The 23,121-nt window shown below is 43.8% G+C and overlaps 1 protein-coding gene across 2 annotated transcripts in view; it reads right to left on the bottom strand.

Moving 5' to 3' along the window:
• eda2r (ectodysplasin A2 receptor) overlaps positions 1-23,121 on the bottom strand; it is a 40,183-nt gene that overhangs the window by 13,043 nt on the left and 4,019 nt on the right. Inside the window, exons 1-7 of one of the 2 annotated variants that reach the window (XM_067996695.1) lie at positions 21,457-21,592; positions 14,396-14,484; positions 12,257-12,367; positions 7,645-7,823; positions 5,395-5,480; positions 3,271-3,435; positions 2,556-2,696 (exon numbers count right to left, since the gene is read on the bottom strand). In XM_067996695.1, the coding sequence (XP_067852796.1) occupies positions 2,556-2,696; positions 3,271-3,435; positions 5,395-5,480; positions 7,645-7,823; positions 12,257-12,367; positions 14,396-14,434 (721 nt within the window). In that variant the 5' untranslated portion in view covers positions 14,435-14,484; positions 21,457-21,592. Of the gene's footprint in view, positions 1-2,555; positions 2,697-3,270; positions 3,436-5,394; positions 5,481-7,644; positions 7,824-12,256; positions 12,368-14,395; positions 14,485-21,456; positions 21,593-23,121 lie in introns of those variants that run through there. The other variant, XM_067996696.1, reaches the window with a different exon arrangement.

The raw sequence follows: 23,121 nt of genomic DNA on the forward strand, positions 1-23,121 counted from the left end.
GGGAATATGATTCAGTGGGTGTCAGATACCCTCCAGTACCTGATTCAAGTAGGCATTCCTCATGTCTGAGCCTAGACAGTCAGCGTAAGCAGGCTATTTAACAGCAGGGCGACATCACATCGAGTCTGATCCTGTTCTGATCAGTGTCCACACAGATGCACTTTCTAGCCGACGTTTCTGAATGGCCATCACAAGGGAGTGATTTTTCCATTCCTCCAGCCCAAGGTTGAATGTAGCACCTGCATGTTAATCCCATTTGAGATCATTTAACTCGTCACATACTGGACATCAAACCTAGGACCTTCCGTCTTGATTTCAACATATGCGAGGATGCAAAGAGGAGGAAGAGCACGCAGGATAGAGTAACAAGATCATGACCATCCAAACTCCAATGGTGTAGTATAGCTTTCAGCACACTGTAACAATCCTCTATCTATCCATCTACAGAAGTTTTGCTTTTCACATGGCTGCACGGGGCAAAGAACAGTGTCAGTCATACTTCAAAGTGAGACACATGCACATGTGTCACCCCACGTGCCCACAACTGTACCTGATTAAACACTATCTGTTAAAGCAACCATACTGATTTGCTCAAATATGGACAGATAGGAAAAGTTACCAATCATGAGCCAGCAACTCAAACAAAACCAACCAATCCTTTTTTTTTTCAAAGCTGTCTATCAGAAACCAGCAATTGAGACAAAATGGAGCATTCAAAATCACAAATGTTTTTTCCAATTCCTTTGATGGTCATGTTGTTTCCTCACTCAGCCAACTAGATATAGAGCTAAAATATAAAAGTGCAAATTTTGCAAGGTCTCATGAACACTTCAACCATTCACAGAGAAATCCTTATCCGTAAAACTGTCCTTGTCCTGTTCAAAACCCATCTAGTAAGTATTCCCAAGAAGCCTTCCCACTCTTAAGGATCTCGGAATTAGAATTCTTCTCCTTTCCTGGAGCTTACTTGTTTTGCTGGACCTTTGCGCCCTAAAATATTCAGGCCTCCATGTATGCATGACCTCAGTACCCAGCTACATCAGACTTGGTAATATCTATTTTCAATTGAATGTGGCTTCCTTATATCCTGAAACTACATCTTCCATAACTTTGGGAATCATGCTCATTTTTCCAATGGTTAGTCTCTGGGTGTCTTGCACCTACACAAGTGGGGGAATAAAGTTTTATCTTCTTTCTCTTGTGCAAACAGAGCAATGCCAGTAGCAACACCCAAAAAAGACAGATCCCAATGCAATCTGCATCTAAACCTCCAAAACTTTCACTTGATTCCATGCAAAAAGCAAAATACTGCAGATATTGGAAATCTGAAATAAACACAGGTCAGGCACCATCTGTGGAAAAGGGTCAAAGGTTAACAAACTCAGGGTCTGACAAAGGGTCATAAGAACTGAAATGTTAACCTTTTTCTTTCTCCACAGGTACAGCCTGACCTGCTAGAGTTTCCAGGTTGTGCTGTTTTTACTTCATTCCATGCCTAAAGTCAAGAGTGGATAGGCCTTGGCTTTGGCCTATTCCCGTTGGCACTATTCGAGGGAAGAGACTGTACTTGGAAAACTTCTCCTTTGAAATACAAAGAAAAATTCATATTTTTGTGACACTTACACTTCCAATTGTAAACCCTAATACTACAAGATCCCAATCCTGATTGTCCAGACATTTATTTCAATGGTCAGAAAATTAGGAGTGCCATAAACCAGATGTGCTGACCTCCACTTCTGATTCTCTAATCTGCGCTCCCATTGAGTGAGACTCCAAGCTAGGAGCTTAGTCTTACAATTTCAGTGCACAATTGTGTAATAACATGCTCTAGCATCTCACACAAATGATTAAATGACAAAAGTATTTCCTCCTATGAGCAAAACGACAGCATATCCACTAGTTATTAGTTAAATCTACCAAGTGTCAACAGGGCTCAGTTGACAATACTTTCACCTCTGATGTAGAAGGTTGTAGGTTCAAGTACCACTCCAGGACTGGAGCCCATATTTAGACTGAAACTTCAATGTAGTACCGAGGGAATGCTGCACTTTTGGAGGTGCCAACCTTTGAATGACATGTTAAACCAAGGTTCTGATGGAAGTTAAAGACCCCATGCCATTATTTGAAGATGATCAGAGGGTTCTTCTTGCGTCCTGACAAAAAAAAAACCCTCCTTCAACCAACGTCGTCAAAAACAAATTAACTGGTTATTCCTCTCATTTGCTGTTTATGGGACCTTGTGTGCACAAACTGACTTGTCACATTTGCTTATGTGAAACACTTTGGGACATGCTGGGAACATGATTGGGCACTACATAAATGTAAAATTCTCTCTTTCTTTAGCATATTATGCCAAATACATGAACACCTCCGCTAAAATAGCAGAGAGAGGAATTTCATACAAACATGCCAAGTGTTTGTACATTAGTATCCTACAGCGTAATTTCAGGGCCTGATTATGGTGCCTAACTGAGTATGAACTTCCGTATATATCATGTAATAAGACATTCTGACTGCCATCTTAGACATATTATTGAATGATAGACTTCTCTTACCTGCAGGTTGTGCTGCATTCTTGCCAGCACTGATCTTCTGATAGTGTTTAATCAAACCTTCAATGTTTGTGTCATCTACCTGTCCCTCAGAACATGAAGATTCCACTCTGGCTCTCTCAGCGACTGGCGGTCTCGGTTGCCCTGAAAGGTGAAGCATTTGTATGAATGAATTCACATTGGGTGGCACAGTGGTATGATGCATTCTGCTGAAGTTCCAGAGTGCTGTACCCAAGTGGAAAGATTTTTTATTTGAGAGGCTTAAGAGAGGCTCAGTGCAGAACAAAGAAAAAAGACTCGCATTTATAGAGTGCCTTTCATGACCTCAGGAAGTCCCAAAGCGCTTTACGGGCAATGAAGTACTTTTGAAGTGTAATCACTGTTGTGCACTATCAAGGGACCAAAGGACTAGGAAAGAAAACAAAATAAAACAAGAAATAGTGATCAGGCAATGCCAAGCTTGGGGTTTGAAATACTGTAGATTGTAAGGAAGAGGGACTGACTGCTTAGATGTCCTGGGAACGAATGCATTCGAAGAGTGCAGTAAATCTTCATTTCAACACAGTGAAGATTCTACGATGAGGAAAAGCATGAAAGATAGTGTATTTGGGGCTTAAGAGGAACTGACTCAGAGGCGAGAGTGCAAGCACTGAGCCATAGCGGACGCCAGTACCTATAACTTCCAGTACGAGCAAACGCAGTGATTAACTTTAATTACCGTTGTTCTGCTTTTCTGCAATCAGTTGTCTGCAGTAGATGAAACAGAGGATCAGGACGGCCATCAGGACAGTTGTCAGGGCACTACAGATCACAGCTACGAGAGCGGCATCATAGGGAGGTGGTTCAGAACTCAAGATCCTCACCACATTTGTTCTGGAGGTGCCTGTGAAGCAGAGATGAAACTGTAAGATGGAGCAGGAAATCCAAATTCAGGCTTTTGAATTCCTCAATTTTCTTCATCTTTCTACTGAGCTGGTGACTCATGTCATCCAGTTCCATGGGTGTCAGCACCTTACGTTACGTTGCCCAAGCTTCGAAAGTAATTGTTGACAGGCCATTTGCTGCTGAGTCGGATCCTTTCCTTACTCGTGACCCACAAACACACATGGGTAAGTTCACTGAAACCGAAGCTCACTCGACTGAGGTGTGAGTCACAGAATTGGCCATGCTCTGGCCATCAAGCGAGTCTCCGTGCAATGGCTGCACTTAGCCTACATTTTCTAACAGGCCTCTGAAAAGTAATCATGGGTGGGATGTCTGCCCGATTCTTCCCTCCCTCACCAGAAGACAATTGTAGTGTGGCCATTACAGATCCAGCTGAGATCCGTTAACTCAGCACAGACCAGAGATGGAACAGTGAACTTTCCTGGTCTGTGCGATTTGGTACGACTCCATACATTGCAGTTACCCACGGAGACACTGAGGGAGTATAGCTTGATCAGGATCATTTTTAGCCAGTTTCCTTCATACTTAGGGACCTTTAAAATCAGCTTTTACCAAATTCGGGCAAGATCACAGTGAATCAAGCCCCACATCTCTGCGGCTGCTCGTGTGTATCTCCAAGTGACCTGTAACAGGTGCCTGGAGGTCAGGCTGTCTATCCATTCTGTCAGCCAAGGATAATATGTGAAATGGAGGGGATCAAAAATACTATTTACACATATTTTTAAAAATGCTCACATCCTTATAGGTAGGGTATGACCAATGTCTTAAAAGATGTGTAAATTTAAAAATATGTAATCGATACTACTGTCTGAGAACGGCAAACCGCTCACCGTGCACCCAATTTCATATTGGAATAATCATGTTGACATATTAGATGTCACATGAATATTACTCCCTGCACATTCAGCCAAGCGCCTCAGGACCTGTGTACTACTGTAGACAGCAGAGAGGCAGAACATGATGCTTGATACTATCCTTTCACCTCATTTGGTCATTATGTATGAACTGGGATGGCAGGAAGTTCAAATCATTGGTGAAAGTTGCCTGTCAACCATTTAACACACTGTCCTGTGGTTTTTCTAGCCTCTGTGACACCGCCCTCTACCCATAAAGAACACAGTTCAGAAGCAAAGTGATTCTAAGTTTCCATTTTGGCAAAAAAAAAATTTTCAAAAGATAACTGTGCAAGAAATGTTTGCTGCCGATATTAACTGTTTTACATTTTTGTCTTTTTTTTTCTCTCTGTGCCAAGTACCATCCCTGGCTGAGAGAATGGATGTACAACCTGTTCCCAGGCCTCTGCCAGTACCACTCTATTAATAGTCACTGCAAAACATGATAGTGGTTTTCACTCGCTCCCTGTGGGGAAATGCCCTGACCTCTGTTTGACACCTCCCTGTACTAGGGAGGTGAGGTCAATAGCCTGCCATATGGGGGAATTGTAGGCACAGATCCTGTGTCTTTATTGTTCTACAGCACAATGCAGTGCAACCCCCCCCCCCCCACCTACCACCCACCAAACTAGGGTTGCCAATCCTTCAGGATTGTCCTGGAATTTCCAGTAATTGAAGATTAATCTCCAGGACACTGCTACAAGCAACGCAAGAGAACAATCATAGGGAAGGTGGTGCACTGTGAGGATGGATATGTCCGGCAACCAATGATGGGAATGTGGGGGCTGGGCGTTTGGAGGCAGGAGGTCGTGTGATGAAACCTCCAGGAATACATCCAGAGTTGGCAACCCTACACCACCACCCCCCCCCCACCCCACCCCCACCCCCACCACACACAGTGCACAGCTTCACATCACAATCTCTTGTAGGGTTTCTCACAACACACGGGACTATGCACATTCTCGAGCCCTGTACGAGACATGAAGAGAGAAGCTGTCACTTACACTGAGATTCACTGGGAGGAGCTGGATCTGTGCAGGGAATGCACTCCATGTCCTGTAATCCTCCAAGCCGTGTTTTCCTGTAGAATCTGCAAAAGGCAAACACAGTTTTACTGAGAAACCTTGGGAGAGGGCCAAGGCCCATAGCACAGGGGCTCAACCAAGGCTGAAATGGGTAGGAGAGAATACGAGGTTAACCAAGAACTAGTGATTGGTTAACACTAACCTAGAGTTTTAAAAGCCTGGAGATTGGAAGAGTAAGATGACTTTGAGGAAGTTCCAAAAAAATGCATTTATGATTTTGCTAAAGGTAACAGCCAGAGAACATTTTCACAAACACATTTATGTAACATCCAGTACAACTCCTCCTCCCCCTGCTCTATTGTTGCGTCAGTGCACAGAATCTTACTCTGCAGCTGGCTGTGCTAAACCTGACCTGGGAGTCCTTGAAACTCAGATCAAGTGCCCAAATTGGAAAAGTGTTCTGTTCTGCAGAAAAGACATCCCCCACTTAGTTAACTGCAAACATACCTATTTTTAAGCAATTAATATGCACTTACTCAATCCTATGAGATTACTGCCTTGTAACCAGCCCTATGTAATGATTGTTCTCCATATAATTGTGCATAAACAGCCTGTGTGATTCACAATGAATAAGTCCCTCCTAATCCTCTGTTTATGAATATATTTTCCTCTAGAATCACAAAATGATACAGCACTAAATGAGGCCATTCAATCCATCGTGTCTGTGCCGGCTCTTTGAAAGAGCTATCCAATTAGTCCCACTCCCCTACTCTTTCTCCATAACCCTGCAAATTTTTCCACTTCAAGTAGTTATCTAATTCCCTTTTGAAAATTATTATTGAATCTGCTTCCACCACCCTTTCAGGCAGCGCATTCCAGATCATAACAACTCACTGCGTAAATTTTTTTCCCTCATGTCGCCTCTTTTGCCAATTACCTTAAATCTGTGTCCTTTGGTTACTGACCCTTCTGCCAGTGGAAACTGTTTCTCCTTATTTACTCTATCAAAACCTTCATGATTTTGAACACCTCTATCAAATCTCCCCATAACCTTTTCTGTTCTAAGGAGAACAACCCCAGATTCTCTAGTCTCTCCACATAACTAAAGTCATCCCTGATACCATTCTAGTGAAACTCCTCTGCGTCCTCTCTAAGGCCTTGACATCCTTCCTAACGTGTAGTGTCCAGAATTAGACACAATACTCTTGCTGGGGCCTAACCAATGATTAGCATAACTTCCTTGCTTTTGTACTCCATGCCTTTTATTTATAAAGCCAAGGATTTCGTATGCTTTTTAAACAGCCTTCTCAACTTGTCCTGACACCTTCAAAGTTTTGTGTACATACACCCCCAGATATCTCTGATCCTGCACTCCCTTTAAAATTGTACCATTTAGTTTATATTGCCTCTCCACATTCTTCCTACCAAAATGACTCACTTCACACTTCTTTGTGTTAAATTTCATCTGCCATGTGTTTGCCCATTTCACCAGTCTGTCTATGTTCTTCTGAAGTCTGTTACTATCCTCCACATTGCTTACTACATTTCCAAGTTTCGTGTCATTTGCAAACTTTGAAATTATGCCCTGTACACCTAAGTCCAGGTGACTAATATATATCAAAAAAGAGCAGTAGCCCTAATACTGACCCCTGGAGAACACCACTGCACACTTCTTTACCGTCTGAAAAAACAAACGATCACCACTACTCTCTGCTTTCTGTTCCTTAGCCAATTTTGTATCCACTTTGCCACTACTCCTTTAATCCCATGGCTTCAATTTTGCTAACAAGTCTATTATATGGTAATTTATCAAATGCCTTTTGAAAGTCCGTATACACATCAAAAGCACTACCCTCATCAATCCTCTCTGTTACTTCTTCAAAGAACTGAATCAAGTTAGTCAATTTGCCTTTTAACAAACGCGTGCTGGCTTTCATTTATTAACCCGTTCTTTTGCCAAGTGTCAATTAATTTTGTCCTGGATTATTGTCTCTAAAAATTTCCTCACTACCGACATTAGGCTGACTGGCCTGTAGTTGCCGGGTTTATCCCACTCCCTTTTTTTGAACGGGCGTGTAACATTTGCAATCCACCAGTCCTCTGTTTGCTGTTAGCAAAAAACTTGCCAGGTATAAAATGGATTGGATGGCAACTTTTTTTGCTAACATTAGCGAACACAGAAAAATAAACCTTGAAGAACAGGATGACAGTCTCTGTCTTCACACTTACCCTGGCAAGCATTTCCCACACACAGCGTTACTAGAAACTGTGCAGTTGGTTTCCTGAATCCGATTCACAAGTGCACAAGAGAGGCACAGTTTGCATTTCTGCTGTCCCCAGTTGTCCTTGTACCTGTTGGGTCTGCAGGTCACACACTGCGCATCCACCCCAACTCCAAAACCACAGTCCTGCAAGAATAAATCAACAATCATCAACTTTGTAAACCTCCAAATAAGGAGCTCTGCAACATGAAGGGTAATGAAGGATTAGCTCTCTCCGCTCACAAGACGGCAACAATGTTTTGATTCCTCCGGGAGGTGATGGGTCACCTCTGGCCGAACGTTGCTTTCACCTCTGAAAGAATGTGGCGGTTAATTTCTACAAAGGTTTCTCTTGTTTGCTCGCCGTAACTTTGCTGGAACAGCCGCGGTTAAACTGGAAGAAAACGGCACTAACGGCTTTTAGGCGTTTTACATTTGGGGCTTCCACGGCTCTTCTGTCTAAGTAATGGCGGACAAGCAGGAGAACCTCCGCAGAATTCACGGCTGGAGTTTAAAGATGTGTTTCTAAATTAATTAATACAGTCCCCACCACTTAATCTGTGCACGCTTATCATGGGCAACCGCCAAATCGGGCAAATGGTGCTAACCATTTGCCGTTACCAATGAAGTCAATTACAAAGGTGTCGCTTATAATACATTAAACGCGTCGGTTATTTTGGGCTGAAGCGGAACTATAACTAGGGGACATTAATACAAGATAGTCACTAATAAATCCAATAAGGAATTCAGGAGAAGCTTCTTTACACGTGAATAAAAATATTGGCAAGTAAAATCAAGGCAAGTAAAATCAAGGCAAACCCAAGGCAAGCCGTTAGTGCCGCCTTCGATAAAGTCCCGCACAGGAGACTGGTCAAGAAGGTACGAGCCCATGGAATCCAGGGTGCCTTGGCACTTTGGATACAAAACTGGCTTAGTGGCAGAAGGCAGAGGGTGATGGTCGAAGGTTGTTTTTGTGACTGGAAGCCTGTGGCCAGTGGGGTACCACAGGGATCGGTGCTGGGTCCCTTGCTGTTTGTGGTCTACATTAATGACTTGGATATGAATGTAAAAGGTATGATCAGTAAGTTCACTGATGATACAAAAATTGGTAGGGTGGTAAATAGCGAGGAGGATAGCCTCAGTCTGCAGGACGATATAGATGGGTTGGTCAGATGGGCGGAACAGTGGCAAATGGAATTTAACCCGGAAAAGTGCGAGGTGATGCACTTTGGAGGGACTAACAAGGCAAGGGAATACACAATGAATGGGAGGACCCTAGGCAAGACAGAGGGTCAGAGGGATCTTGGTGTGCAAGTTCACAGATCCCTGAAGGCGGCGGAACAAGTAGATAAGGTGGTAAAGAAGGCATATGGGATACTTGCCTTTATTAGCCGAGGCATAGAATATAAGAGCAAGGAGGTTATGATGGAGCTGTATAAAACACTGGTTAGGCCACAGCTGGAGTACTGTGTGCAGTTCTGGTCGCCACACTACAGGAAGGATGTGATCGCTTTGGAGAGGGTGCAGAGGAGATTCACCAGGATGTTACCAGGGCTGGAGCGCTTCAGCTATGAAGAGAGACTGGGAAGATTGGGTTTGTTTTCCTTGGAGCAGAGGAGGCTGAGGGGGGACATGATTGAGGTGTACAAAATTATGAGGGGCACAGATAGGATGGATACTGAGGAGCTTTTTCCCTTCGTTGAGGGTACTATAACAAGGGGACATAGATTCAAGGTAAAAGGCGGGAGGTTTAGAGGGGATTTGAGAAAGAACTTTTTCACCCAGAGGGTGGTTGGAGTCTGGAACTCACTGCCTGAAAGGGTTGTGGAGGCAGGAACCCTCACAACATTCAAGAAGCATTTGGATGAGCACTTGAAATGCCATAGCATACAAGGCTACGGACCAAATGCTGGAATATGGGATTAGAGTAGACAGGGCTGATGGCCGGCGCGGACACGATGGGCCGAAGGGCCTCTATCCGTGCTGTATAACTCTATGACTCTATGTTTTATAAATACATAAAGTGCAAGAGGATAGGGCCTATTAGAGACCAATGAGGTAACCTGTGTGTGGAGGCGGGAGACGTGGGTATGGTTCTTAATGAACACCTTGCATTTGTCTTCACAAAAGAGGGAGACTATGCAGATATTATAGTTAAGGAGGAGAAGTGTGAAATATTGGGATGGGATAAACATAGTGAGAGAGGAAGTATTAAGGGATTTAGCATAATTGAAAGTGCCCAGATGAAATGTATCCCAGGCTGTTAAAAGAAGCAAGGGAGGAAATAGCGGAGGCTCTGACCATCATTTTCCAATCCTCTCTGGCTACAAGTATCGTGCCGGAGGACTGCTAACATTGTACCATTGTTTAAAAAGGGAGAAAGGGATAGACCAAGTAATTACAGGCCAGTCAGCCTAACCTGGGTGGTGGGCAAATTATGGGAAAAAATTCTGAGGGACAGTATTAATCGTCATTTAGAAAGGCACGGATTAATCAAGGACAGTCAGTATGGATTTGTCAAGGGAAGGTCGTGTTGGACTAACCTGATTGAATTTTTTGAGGAGGTAACAAGAAGGGTCAATGAGAGTAGCGCGTTTGAAGTAGTCTACATGGATTTTAGCAAGGCTTTTGACAAGGTCCCACAAGGCAGACTGGTCAGAAAAGTAAAAGCCCATGGGATCCAAGGGAAAGTGGCAAGTTGGATCCAGTGGCAGCAAGCAAAGGATAATGGTTGACGGGTGTTTTTGTGACTGAAAACCTGTTTCCAGTGGGGTTCCGCAGGGCTCAGTACAAGGTCCATTGCTTTTTGTAGTATCAATCAATGATTTAGATTTAAATGTAGGGGGCATGATTAAGAAGTCTGCAGATGATGCAAAAGTTGGCTGTGTGGTTGATAGTGAGGAAGGAAGCTGTAGACTACAGGAAGGTATTAATGGACTGGTCAGGTGGGCAGAAAAGTGGCAAATGGAATTCAATCCGGAGAAGTGTGAGGTAATGCATGTGGGGAGGGCAAACAAGGCAAGGGAGTGCACAATAAATGGTAGGATACTGAGAAGTGTAGGGGAGCAGAGGGACCTTGGAGTGCATGTCCTCAGATCCCTGAAGGTAGCAGGACAGGTAGATAAGGACAGGTGGTTAAGGTGGCATATGGAATACTTTCCTTTATTAGCCGAGGCATAGAATATAAGAGCTGGGAGGTTATGCTGGAACTGTATAAAACACTAGTTAAGCCACAGCTAGAGAACTGAGTACAGGTCACCACATTATTGGAAAGATGTGATTGCACTAGAGAGGATACAGAGGAGATTTACGAGTATGTTGCCAGACTGGAGAATTTTAGCTATGAGGAAAGATTGGATAGGTTGAGGTTGTTTTCTTTGGAACAGAGGAGGCTGCAGGGAGATTTAATTGAGGTATACAAAATTATGAGGGGCCTAGATAGAGTGAACAGGAAGGACCTATTTCCCTTAGATTAGAGGTCAAAAACTAAAGGGCATAGATTTGAAGTAATTGGTAGAAGTATTAGAGTGGAGTTGAGGAAAAATGTTTTCACCCAGAGGGTGGTGGGGTCTGGAACTCACTGCCTGAAAGGGTGGTAGAGGCAGAAACCCTCATCACATTTAAAAAGTTCTTGGGTATGCACTTAGAAGTGCCACAACCTACAAGGCCAGGGACCAAGAGCTAGAAAGTGGGATTAGGCTGGATGGCTCTTTTGTGGCCGGCACAGACGCGATGGGCCGAATGGCCTCCTTCTATGCTGTAAATTTCTATGAATCTATGAGTGGTGACACTGTGGATTTCGCTACCAAGTGGAGTAGTTGAGGCAATTAGCATAGATGTATTTAAGAGGAATCTAGATATGTACATGAGCGAGAAAAGAATAGAAAGACATGTTGATAGGGTTAGATGAAGGTGGGAGGAGGCGCGTGTGGAGCATAAACACCAGTATAGACCAGTTGGGCCGAATGCCCGGTTTCTGTGCTGGAAATTCTATGCAATTCTACATAGTTCTCACTGTTGTGATATTGGAGTACGTGGCTAGAGACAAGATATGGGAGGCTTTGCCATGTTAACGTTCACAAGTTGCCATCAGGATAATGCTGTTAACTTTTGTACTGCTCCAGCATATTTCAGCGACCTGTACACTGTGCAATAGATACAATGATTAATAGTATATCAGTTTTAACAATTTATTTAATTTGCCATTTTAAATAGCTCAAAGCACTATAGCAAAGACGCGCACCACTTACTCCAATATGTTCTCTCACCATTTACCGTTATAAGCAGTGGGAACTGTAATGTGAAACTACATCTAGCATTAACAAAATTTATATCTAGCTCACAATCGAAAGTGAATCATTTAATTGTTAGCACAGTTCAAGAAGAAAAGGGAATGCAGGCAATCTGCTCTTTCTTAGAAATAATTCTCTTAAAGCGTAAACTTGTTAGGCTGTCATGACTATTGTTTTGTTACATTTGCCTTATCTCAGTCATTAGACTCCATCAGTCATCGATAGTAGTTGTGAAATATCCTCATATTTGAGTGGACTCAATCACCAGCTGGCTGTGGAATTCCATACCTCTGATAGTTCCATTCCAGGTCCACACTCTCTACAAAATTTGCAGTTTCCATCGACAGCCCAAAACTCATTTTCCTGGCAGTCCCTCATATTGGTGAGAACACCGAGAGGCTAAAGGAGGAGTTAGAAAACACAAATGATGGATGTTATATTGTCCTCCAGGAATTTTCTTGGCACAAAGCAAGTATCCCTCTACTGACTGCTGAATCAGGAGTTGGACCATTTCTTTTTCAAAAAAATATTGATTTAAGATTTTACATTGAGACAAAGCAAACAAGAATAAATCAATTCTTTGATGGTGATGACAGTTCCAATTACAAAACATCGAGCATTGGCAGTTCCAACATGAGATGTGAAATATGATAAGAAGACACCACCACACCATTCCAAAACGAGCAACATTCATAAGATCCAACTGGATTAAGGGCGCCTTAACAAATGAGTACCCAAATAGACTGGATGGACCATCACATAGCCAGCTGCTCCAAGGAGCAAAATAGAATAACAATTCAGGCCAGAACCAACCCTTGTGTGTATTTTATTTCTATCTCCAGTGGGATATTTTGGCAATGGATTAGAAGGTCTGCATTCAATGAATCTCTAGCCCCGATTTTAACCCTGCCCACGTGGCAGGAACGGTAAGTGCAGGGGGTTAAATCGTCAGCCGGGCGCTACACGCTGCGTTCCCACAATGTCACCACCCCCCCCTCCCCCCCGACATTTTAACTCTCAGGTTTTTGGGAGCATAGAGGCCGCACTCCACAGGCTGACCTCATAAATATTTAAATATCGGGGTCCAATATCTTAACTCGGAGCAGGATGCCATAAGTTGCACAAAGCGAGCACGCTGCCGGAACTGGCGGCTTGCACCAAGGAGGATCGCGGCCTGACGAGGCTCGGGTACATTCTTTATTTAAAATTTCATTTTATTAAAAATCGGGCTCGTGTGTCGATTGAGAGGAGGGAAACTCGGAAGCCCCAGGGACTAAGTGTGGCATACAGGGGCTGACACGGGTGGCAATCCGCCCAGCAACCCCCCCCCAACCAATCTCCCCACAGTGTAAGGCCCCGACCATTTTAGCTCCCAGGCCTCGTTTTAATTTCCCCGCACTGACTCCTGCCCGACATCGGCGGAGAATGTCTTGAGAGACCGGTTGGTGGGAGCAAGAAATCACGCGGCTGTGCGGTCCCCGGCGACTTAAGTAAGCGAGGGAGGGAGGGAGGTCAGTCCGACATGATCACGGTTTTGGGGGGGCCGGAGGGAAGGAGGGGAGCCAAAAACAGAGGAGGCTCAAGGTCTCTTCGTTTGGCCAAGAGGAGCACCTTTGCTTCTCCTGGCCCACAAGAAAACAGTAAAAACATCTTTTTTTAAAACAACTTACATGGGCCTCTTCTGGCCATGATCCTGATTGCCACCAACTTTTGCTGGTGCCTCTGGGACTGTGTGGCAATTCATGTATCTCAGTGTTAAATTGGCGTTGGAGTCCCATGATATAATTCAAAGTCCAACGTTTAATTATTTATGAGGCCCCCCCCCCACACACCTGCCTGTGGTGGGTGACCTCGATGCCCCCTGAAAACCCAGAAGTTAAAATGGCCGGGGTGCGTTCGTGAACTCTTTGAGAAGGTCGCGGGTAGCATCCAGGCCATCTATTTAACCTCTACCCCGACCCCCGACCCCCGCAATCTGCCTGCACTGTTCCCTGCACCGTGCAGGCAGAGTTAAAATCGGGGCTGTAGTCCCCGAAAGAAAACCAGAAAATGCTGGAATTGCACAGCATCCGTGGAGAGAACAGACAAGGTTACATTCCGAACGGAGATCCCTCTTCATAATCACTTAAATCGGGCGATCCGAAATTGTCAAGTCCAAGTTAATGCTGACAGTAGTACAGAAGAGACCAGTTTTGGAAAATGTTTTCACTGCCACCTTGGGTAGCGAGGGGCGGGAGGATTAAACACTGCAGCCCAGCTGCCAAAGCTTCTTTCTGCATCCAACCTTTGCGACATGTTACCTGGGAAAGTACCTGGTGCTCACACTAAGTGTGCCACTGAGTCCCTGAGCTGAATGATCAGCCTTCTAGCTTATTACAACACTCAATCTCTAAGGTGAACAAGCTTCTGTAGGAGAACAATACATACCAGAGACAAGAAAACAAGAAGCTCTAATCTTGTTCCCATTTCCAATGGCTCCTTCCTCACATATCCAAGAACTGATCAGGATTTTCAGCCTGCAAATCAAACACATAACAATTCATGTATATTTGGAAATTGGGCAATTGCGATGGTTGTTTCTGTGCAATTATCTTACTTTTTAGTAATGAACAGATTTTTTTTCATCCATATAGAGGTGCAGTGCTTTGAAGCACCAATGAGCAGCATCTCGATCAGGTAGATTGTGTCACCCCCTCCTCTCTGAGTTGCTGATGTGGGTACATGTCAAGTAAAAGCAAAGTGTCTTCCCCCATGTGAATGGGGAGGGGTGGGTTACCACCAGGTCATCTTGCACACTTCCTGGTGGTAGTGGTCAAAGTGAAATTGGTTAAGAAAGGAAACCTAGCTACGAGTACCGTGTAAGCTATGACTCCACTCTGTAATCTTTAACTCGACCAATTTTTTTACTTTTGCTGATTATTTTATTTTTAATAATAAGAGAAAACATGCACTAAAGTTCATCATTGCGGGATTTTAAAAAAAAAGTCAAGGGGAGAGTGTTTTGTAAAATTCCTAAAGGCAAGGGGAGCCCAGTTAGGAAAAGATCATCACTGTGTAATTTTAGAAAATCGAAGAGCATTTGTTCAGCAAACTTCATAATTGTGGTTTGTTTTTAAAAAGGTGGGGAAAGCATCCCGTGAAATTCATCACTGTAGGATTTAAAGACGAGAACTCATTCTGTAAACTTCTTTGTTATATTTTAAAAGGCAAGGGGAGAGCACGAGTAAATTTCCTGCATAGATAGATCACAGAAAAACATAAGCACCAACTCCATCAAATTCACCACAGAAAATATTAATTTACAATGCAGTCGATAAAACAAAAATACTGATATTATTCTAAAAATACTAAAATTATTCCTTCACTTTGTCATTTTGATTGTTCAATTTACCACTGATTCCCCCATTCTTCAGTTGTTTTTAAATATGTTTTCCTCAAAATCATTTATTTTAACCCAAGTTTCCATTATTGCAGTTCTAAGATTACAAGCTTCAGGGTACCACAGAATTTTATAGCACAGGAGGCCTTTCAATCCATGGGGTCATGGCAGCTGTTTGGAGGGGGGGCTTCCAAAACTAATCACACATCCTGTTCTGTTTGTTCCTCTGCTTCAAACAATTTATCCAATTTTCCCTTAAGATGCAGGGGTTTCTGCCTCAACCACTCCCTGTTGCAAAGCAGTCCATGCTTCAACAACTTGCTGCTTAAAGACATTTCTTCTAACCCCTTCCCTCACGCTCACTGACAATGTTGAATTTATGACCTCTCATCACTGACTCCACAATCAGAGGAAACAGTCAATCTCTATTTGCCCGAATAAAAACCATCATAATTTTAAAACCCTCCATTAAATCTCCTCTTAATCTTCTCTGCTCTGCTCCAGTTACACAAAAGAACATAAGAAACAGGAGTCGGCCTTACGGCCCCTCGAACCTGCTCCGCCATTCAATCAGATCATGGCTGATCTTCAACCTCAACTCCACTTTCCTGCCCAATCCCCATATCCCTTGATTCCCCTAAAGTCCAAAAATCTATCTATCTCAGCCTTGAATACACTCAATGACTCAACATCCACAGCCCTCTGGGGTAGAGAATTCCAAAGATTCACAACCCTCTGCATAAAGAAATTCCTCCTCACCTCAGTCTTGAATGACCGACCCCTTACCCTGCGACTATACCCCCTAGTTCTAGACTCTCTAGCCAGGGGAAACAATCTCTCAGCATCTACCCTGTCAAGCCCCCTCATAATCTTATATGTTTCAATGAGATCACCTCTCATTCTTCTAAACTCCAGACAGTATTGGCCCATTCTACTCAACCTCTCTTCATAGGACAACCCTCTCATCCCAGGAATTAATCTAGTAAACCTTTGTTGCACTGCCTCCAAGGAAAGTACATCCTTCCTTAGATAAGGAGACCAAAACTGTATGCATAACTCCAGGTGAGGTCTCACTAAAGCCCTGTACAACTGTAGTAAGACTTCATTACTCTTGTACTCCAACCCCCTTGCAATAAAGGCCAACATGCCATTTGTTTTCCTAATTGCTTGCTGTACCTGCATGCTAACTTTTTGAGTTTCTTGTACGAGGACCCCAAGTTTCTCTGATCACTAACATTTAATAGTTTCTCACCAGTTAAAAAATATTCTGTTTTTGTATTCTTCCTAACAAAGTGAATAACCTCACATTTCCCCACATTATACTCCAGCTGCCACCTTCTTGCCCACTCACTTAACCTGTCTACATCTCTTTGCAGATTCTTTGTGTCCTCCTCACAGTTTACTTTCCCACCTAACATTGTATCGTCAGCAAACTTGGATACATTACACTCGGTCCCTTCATCTAAGTCATTAATATAGATTGTAAATGGCTGCAGCCCAAGCATCGATCCTTGTGGCACCCCACTAGTTACAGCCTACCAACCTGAGAATGATCCGTTTATCCCTACTCTGTTTTCTGTCCTTTAACCAATCCTCTCTCCATGCTAATATATTACCCCCAACCCCATGAGCCCTTACCTTGTGTAACAACCTTTTATGTGGCACCTTATCAAATGCCTTTTGAAAATCCAAATATACTACATCCACTGGTTCCCTCTTATCTACCCTGCTAGTTACATCCTCAAAAAACTCAAATAAATTTGTCAAGCACGATTTCCCCTTCATAAAACCATGTTGACTCTGCCTAATCATATTATGATTTTCTAAGTGCCCTGTTACCACTTCCTTAAGAATTCCAGCATTTTCCCAATGACCGATGTCAGGCTAACTGGCCCGTAGTTCCCTGTTTTCTCTCTCCCTCCCTTCTTGAATAGCAGGGTAACATTTGCTACCTTCCAGTCCACTGGGACCGTTCTAGAATCTAGAGAACTTTGGAAGATCATCTGGTTGGAAGTCAAAATTTGAATTTGTATTGGAAGACCTTGCTTTATTACACAACTTTTACATGAAGGTGTAGTATTGCCTTTACTTTTCATGTTTTTTTTTTGGTTTTGTCCAATTCATGGATGTGGTCTGACTGTGATTTCACAGCAGGCATGGCTATGCTCCAATCAGTTTGCTTCTTCCCTCTCTGTGGTGCAGCCTCCTTATGCCCAATTTTAACCCTGCCCGGAAACAGGTGGTTAAAATAGCAGCAGCGTTCTTACTGCCGCGTTCCCGCTGGTGCTCCCGCCTGCCACCATTTAACCACGTCCTTTTCGGAGGTGGCTCGGGCGCCTGCTACAGACAGGGAAGGGGCCCACAAATATATTTAAATCGGGCACCAATGACGCAGTTACGACCCCGATAACTAAGTATCGCAGGAATCCTCCTCTGGACCCCACAAGGAAACCTTGGGCCTCCCCTTGCCCCGAATTTAGCTCCCCCTCCACCCACTGCAATGCACTCCCAACGTGCCTCCTGTGTATTTACTCGAGTGCCAGAGACTGTTCATTTGGTTCCCAGGCAGCGGCCTCCTGCTGCCCAAAATCTCGCTCCCACCCGTCGACCAGATAGCCCTTCTCACTGGGTTTGAGCGGGAGTCTGATTGGGCCCGTGCAGGTGAGGCCGGGTGTTAAAATTGCCACCTGCCCGATTCACGTCCAGAGTTAAAATTGGGACTTTTGTGTCAAAGATATGGAAAACATTTACCTGCTCATATTCAAGTTGAAAGAAGGCATCAGCAACAGCAGGCAGGCAGGGTCAGTCTAAAGCAGGAGCATGGCATACACAAACGTAGCTGAGAGAGGGGCTGCAAGCTCACTCTAACCTCATGCTCAAATCTCTTAGCAAGTATGGTGAGGACGCAAACAGCCAATGCAAAAAAAAATTGCCGTCTTACCAAGACAAGCGGAACTGAATGAAGCACAATAGTTTAAGGGCCATACCAATATGCCAGGTTGTTTGGGCCCACTTTAACCTTGACCTGGGAACAAACCATTTACACATTTGTCACAGCTTTTGGCTCTAGGAGACATAAGAACATAAGAAATAGGAGCAGGAGTAGGCCAATCGGCCCCTCGAGCCTGCTCCGCCATTCAATAAGATCATGGCTAATCTGATCCTAACCTCAAATCTAAATTCATGTCCAATTTCCTGCCCGCTCCCCGTAACCCCTAATTCCCTTCACTTCTAGGAAACTGTCTATTTCTGTTTTAAATTTATTTAATGATGTAGCTTCCACAGCTTCCTGGGGCAGCAAATTCCATAGACCTACTACCCTCTGAGTGAAGAAGTTTCTCCTCATCTCAGTTTTGAAAGAGCAGCCCCTTATTCTAAGATTATGCCCCCTAGTTCTAGTTTCACCCATCCTTGGGAACATCCTTACCGCATCCACCCGATCAAGCCCCTTCACAATCTTATATGTTTCAATAAGATCGCCTCTCATTCTTCTGAACTCCAATGAGTAGAGTCCCAATCTACTCAACCTCTCCTCATCCCCGGGATTAACCGAGTGAACCTTCTTTGTACTGCCTCGAGAGCAAGTATGTCTTTTCTTAAGTATGGACACCAAAACTGCATGCAGTATTCCAGGTGCGGTCTCACCAATACCTTATATAACTGCAGCAATACCTCCCTGTTTTTATATTCTATCCCCCTAGCAATAAAAGCCAACATTCCGTTGGCCTTCTTGATCACCTGCTGCACCTGCATACTAACTTTTTGATTTTCTTGCACAAGGACCCCCAGATCCCTTTGTACTGCAGTACTTTCCAGTTTCTTGCCATTAAGATAATAATTTGCTCTCTGATTTTTCCTGCCAAAGTGCATAACCTCACATTTTCCAATATTGTATTGCATCTGCCAAATCTCCGCCCACTCACCCAGCCTGTCTATATCCCCTTGTAGGTTTTTTATGTCCTCCTCACTCTCTACTTTCCCTCCCATCTTTGTATCATCTGCAAACTTTGATATGTTACACTCGGTCCCCTCCTCCAAATCGTTAATATAGATTGTAAAGAGTTGGGGACCCAGCACCGACCCCTGCGGAACACCACTGGCTACTGGTTGCCAGTCCGAGAATGAACCATTTATCCCAACTCTCTGCTTCCTGTTAGATAACCAATCCTCCACCCATGCCAGAATATTACCCCCAATCCAGTGATTCTTTATCTTGAGCAATAATCTTTTATGTGGCACCTTGTCGAACGCCTTCTGGAAGTCTAAATGCACTACGTCCACTGGTTCCCCTTTATCCACCCTGTACGTTATGTCCTCAAAGAACTCAAGCAAATTTGTCAGACATGACTTTCCCTTCATAAAGCCATGCTGACTTTGTCCTATTAAATTATATTTATCCAAATGTTCCGCTACTGTCTCCTTAATAATAGACTCCAAAATTTTACCCACCACAGATGTTAGGCTAACTGGTCTATAATTTCCAGCCTTCTGCCTACTACCCTTTTTAAATAAGGGTGTTACATTAGCAGTTTTCCAATGTGCCGGGACCTTTGCCGAGTCCAGAGAATTTTGGAAAATTATTACCAAAGCATCCACAATCCCCACTGCCACTTCCCTCAAGACCCTAGGATATAAGCCATCAGGTCCAGGGGATTTATCCACCTTTAGTCCCATTAATTTACTGAGTACCAATTCCTCAGTGATTTTAATCGTATTTAGCTCCTCCCCCCCAGAGCCCCCTGTTTGTCCAGTGTTGGGATATTCTTAGTGTCCTCTACCGTAAAGACTGAAACAAAATATTTGTTCAGCATTTTTGCCATCTCCATGTTTCCCACCATTAATTTCCCAGTCTCATCCTCTAAGGGACCTACGTTTGCCTTAGCCACCCTTTTTCTTTTTATATAACTATAGAAACTCTTGCTATATGACCCAGGGAGCTGGGAAAGGGATGAAGAAAGGGTATGTCACCCTCCAGCCTTACAACCCTCCGAGATCGCTGCGCTCCTCCAATTCTGGCCTCTTCCTCATCCCCGATTTTCATCGCTCCACCATTGGCGGCAGTGCCTTCAGCTGCCCAGGCCCTATGCTCTGGAATTCCCAACCTAAACCTCTCCGCCTCTCTACCTCTCTCTCCTCCTTTAAGACGCTCCTTAAAACCTGCCTCTTTGACCAAGACACATCTCCTTATGTGGCTCTGTGTCAAATTTTGTTGGTTAACACTCCTGTGAGGCGCCTGGAGATGTTTTACTATGTTAAAGACGCTATATAAATGCATGCTGTTATTGTTTGTTGTAAGAGATTACACACTATGAAAAATAGTTTGGCACCATTTGGACAGAGAGAAAATCACATATCACTTTTAGCACCATACTGGACAAACAGGACTTGCCTCATAATTTTTCAAGGGCAATTATGGTCTATTAAATGTATAGGAACGATGTATAGCTCAGTAGAAGTGTGGTCGGTCCCTCTATTCATCCACCCACTGGAAGATGCTCGTCAGTTTTATGAAGTTAAACCTCCTCCACCTGTTACATAATTAATCACAGTCCTCCCCAAGTTTTTGGGAGGCAATAAAACTCCACCTCACCACCCAGCATCATCGTTAATAGCTGAGGGCCCCTTCACATTAGTAAATAGAAGTAAAATGAGCAGTGAGTTTGCTGGCCCATTCTCTCTCTAAGGTACATGCCCCGACTTGTCCACTTCCACACAGCACCGCGCTGGAGTTATGGAAAAATAAAGGGGCGAATTAGCCCACGCATCCTGTTTATTTTAACAAACTATATGAGTGTAATCGTGCTTAAAACAGCCAACTACTTATATATAAATGGTAAGTTACAGTTAAATGCCCCTTTCTATAAACACGTCCAACTGTTTTGCAGCATAATTACTGAAGTGCATTCAGTGCAAAACTTTTGTCAAAATGGATCTTTCCTAGATTTGAACGTTTGAATTTTTTAATCTCCTTGCCAGGCAACGATCGATGTATTTGACAATAATATATATATTGCATCTGAAATTGCGAATCGCTCAGTAGCTGTATGACTGCAAATTAATTTTTCATTCAACAGGAAGCTGTGAATTAGCTCCTGGTTTCTCTCTTTACCTTCTTCCAGTTTGCACACGGAGCGAGCAGTACTGCAATCATATAGTTTTAAACATGTATTTCATTCACTCCTGTGCAAGGTTCAATATCTGGAGCCCAGATTCTCGTGGATTTCTGTTATTCCCTCTTTCCTGTTTGCAGTGCAACTCCGCCCCTCCTTCTTGCTGATTGGTACGAAGCCCTGCTTTAACCCTTTGCCTGTTGCACGGTATTTCACTCGCTTTGCACCGTTTCCTTATTGGGAGGGCTCCCCTGATGGTTTGCAACTGGTAAAGGGACTACACACCAACCCCCCAGTCCAGGAAAGGTACCAGATTCAATCTGTGGCCTGCGCTGGGATAACTGATCTCGGTCAGGGCACTGAAAGAAAAGAAAGACTTGCATTTATATAGCATCATTCACAACCTCAGGCATCCCAAAGTGCTTTACAGCTTATGAAATACTTTTGAAGTGTAGTCACTGTTGTAATGTAGGAAATGCAGCAGCCAAATTGCACACAGCAAGCTCCCACAAACAACAATGAGATCATCTGTATTTAGTGGTGTTGATTGAGGGATAAGTATTAGTCAAGACACCAGGTAGAACTCCCCTACTCTTCTTTGAGAATATAGTGCTACAGGATCGTTTACATCCACCTGAGAGCAACTCCCTCAGTACTGCACTGGAGTATCCGCCTAGATTTTATACACAAGCCCCTTGAATGGGACTTGAACCCACAACCTTCTGACCCAGAGGGGAGAGTGTTGCCACTGAGTCACACCTGACACCTGTAAGGACACTTCAATGCAGACTCACTTGGATGCTGCCTAGTATGAGACAGTAGAAATAAAGATTTGAAAAATTGGGGCTGTTTTAGAACAGTGGAGATTATGGAGTGATTGCCACAAACTCCATTCTCTAAACGTCAACTCCATCCCTCTCCGTGGCCACTATCTGAGACTGAACCAGACCGTTCGCAACCTTGGTGTCCTATTTAACCCTGAGATGAGCTTCCAACCACATATCTGCTCCATCAGCAAGTCCGCCTACTTCCACCTCCATAACATTGCCCGTCTCTGCCTCTGCCTCAGCTCATCCGCTGCTGAAACTTTCATCCATGTTTTTGTTACCTCTAGACTTGACTATTCCAATGCTCTCCTGGCCAACCTCCCATCTTCCACCCTCCATAAACTTGAACTCATCCAAAGCTCTGCTGCCCGTATCCTAACTCACACCAAGTCCCATTCACCCATCATCCCTGTGCTCGCTGACCTACATTGGCTCCGTGTCCGGGAGTGCCTTGATTTTAAAATTCTCATCCATATTTTCAAATCCCTGCAAGGCCTCACCTGTCTCTATCTCTGTAATCTCCTCCAGCCCTACAACCCTGCTAGAAGCTAGAGGAGTTTGGGGGCTATTTTGATTATATAGAAGGGGCACGGCGCTGCTCATTTTGATGTGATTTACATCAATACATTGTGTGCTTGCAAAGAAATAAATGTTTGTTGAGCACTTTATCACAAAGATTGTACATTGCTCGTTTAATAAAACTCAGAAGAATCTTGGCACATCAGTCTGGCACAGATTGTAGCAGTGATAATATGATAATAATTTCAGAACCTTCCAGATCCAGAGTTCCCAAATCACCATCATTTTTTTCCCTATAATCTGTGCAATTGCTCCTAA

Source organism: Heptranchias perlo, chromosome 15 (genome assembly GCF_035084215.1).
Source record: "Heptranchias perlo isolate sHepPer1 chromosome 15, sHepPer1.hap1, whole genome shotgun sequence".
In the NCBI taxonomy this organism is placed as follows: Eukaryota; Metazoa; Chordata; class Chondrichthyes; order Hexanchiformes; family Hexanchidae; genus Heptranchias; species Heptranchias perlo.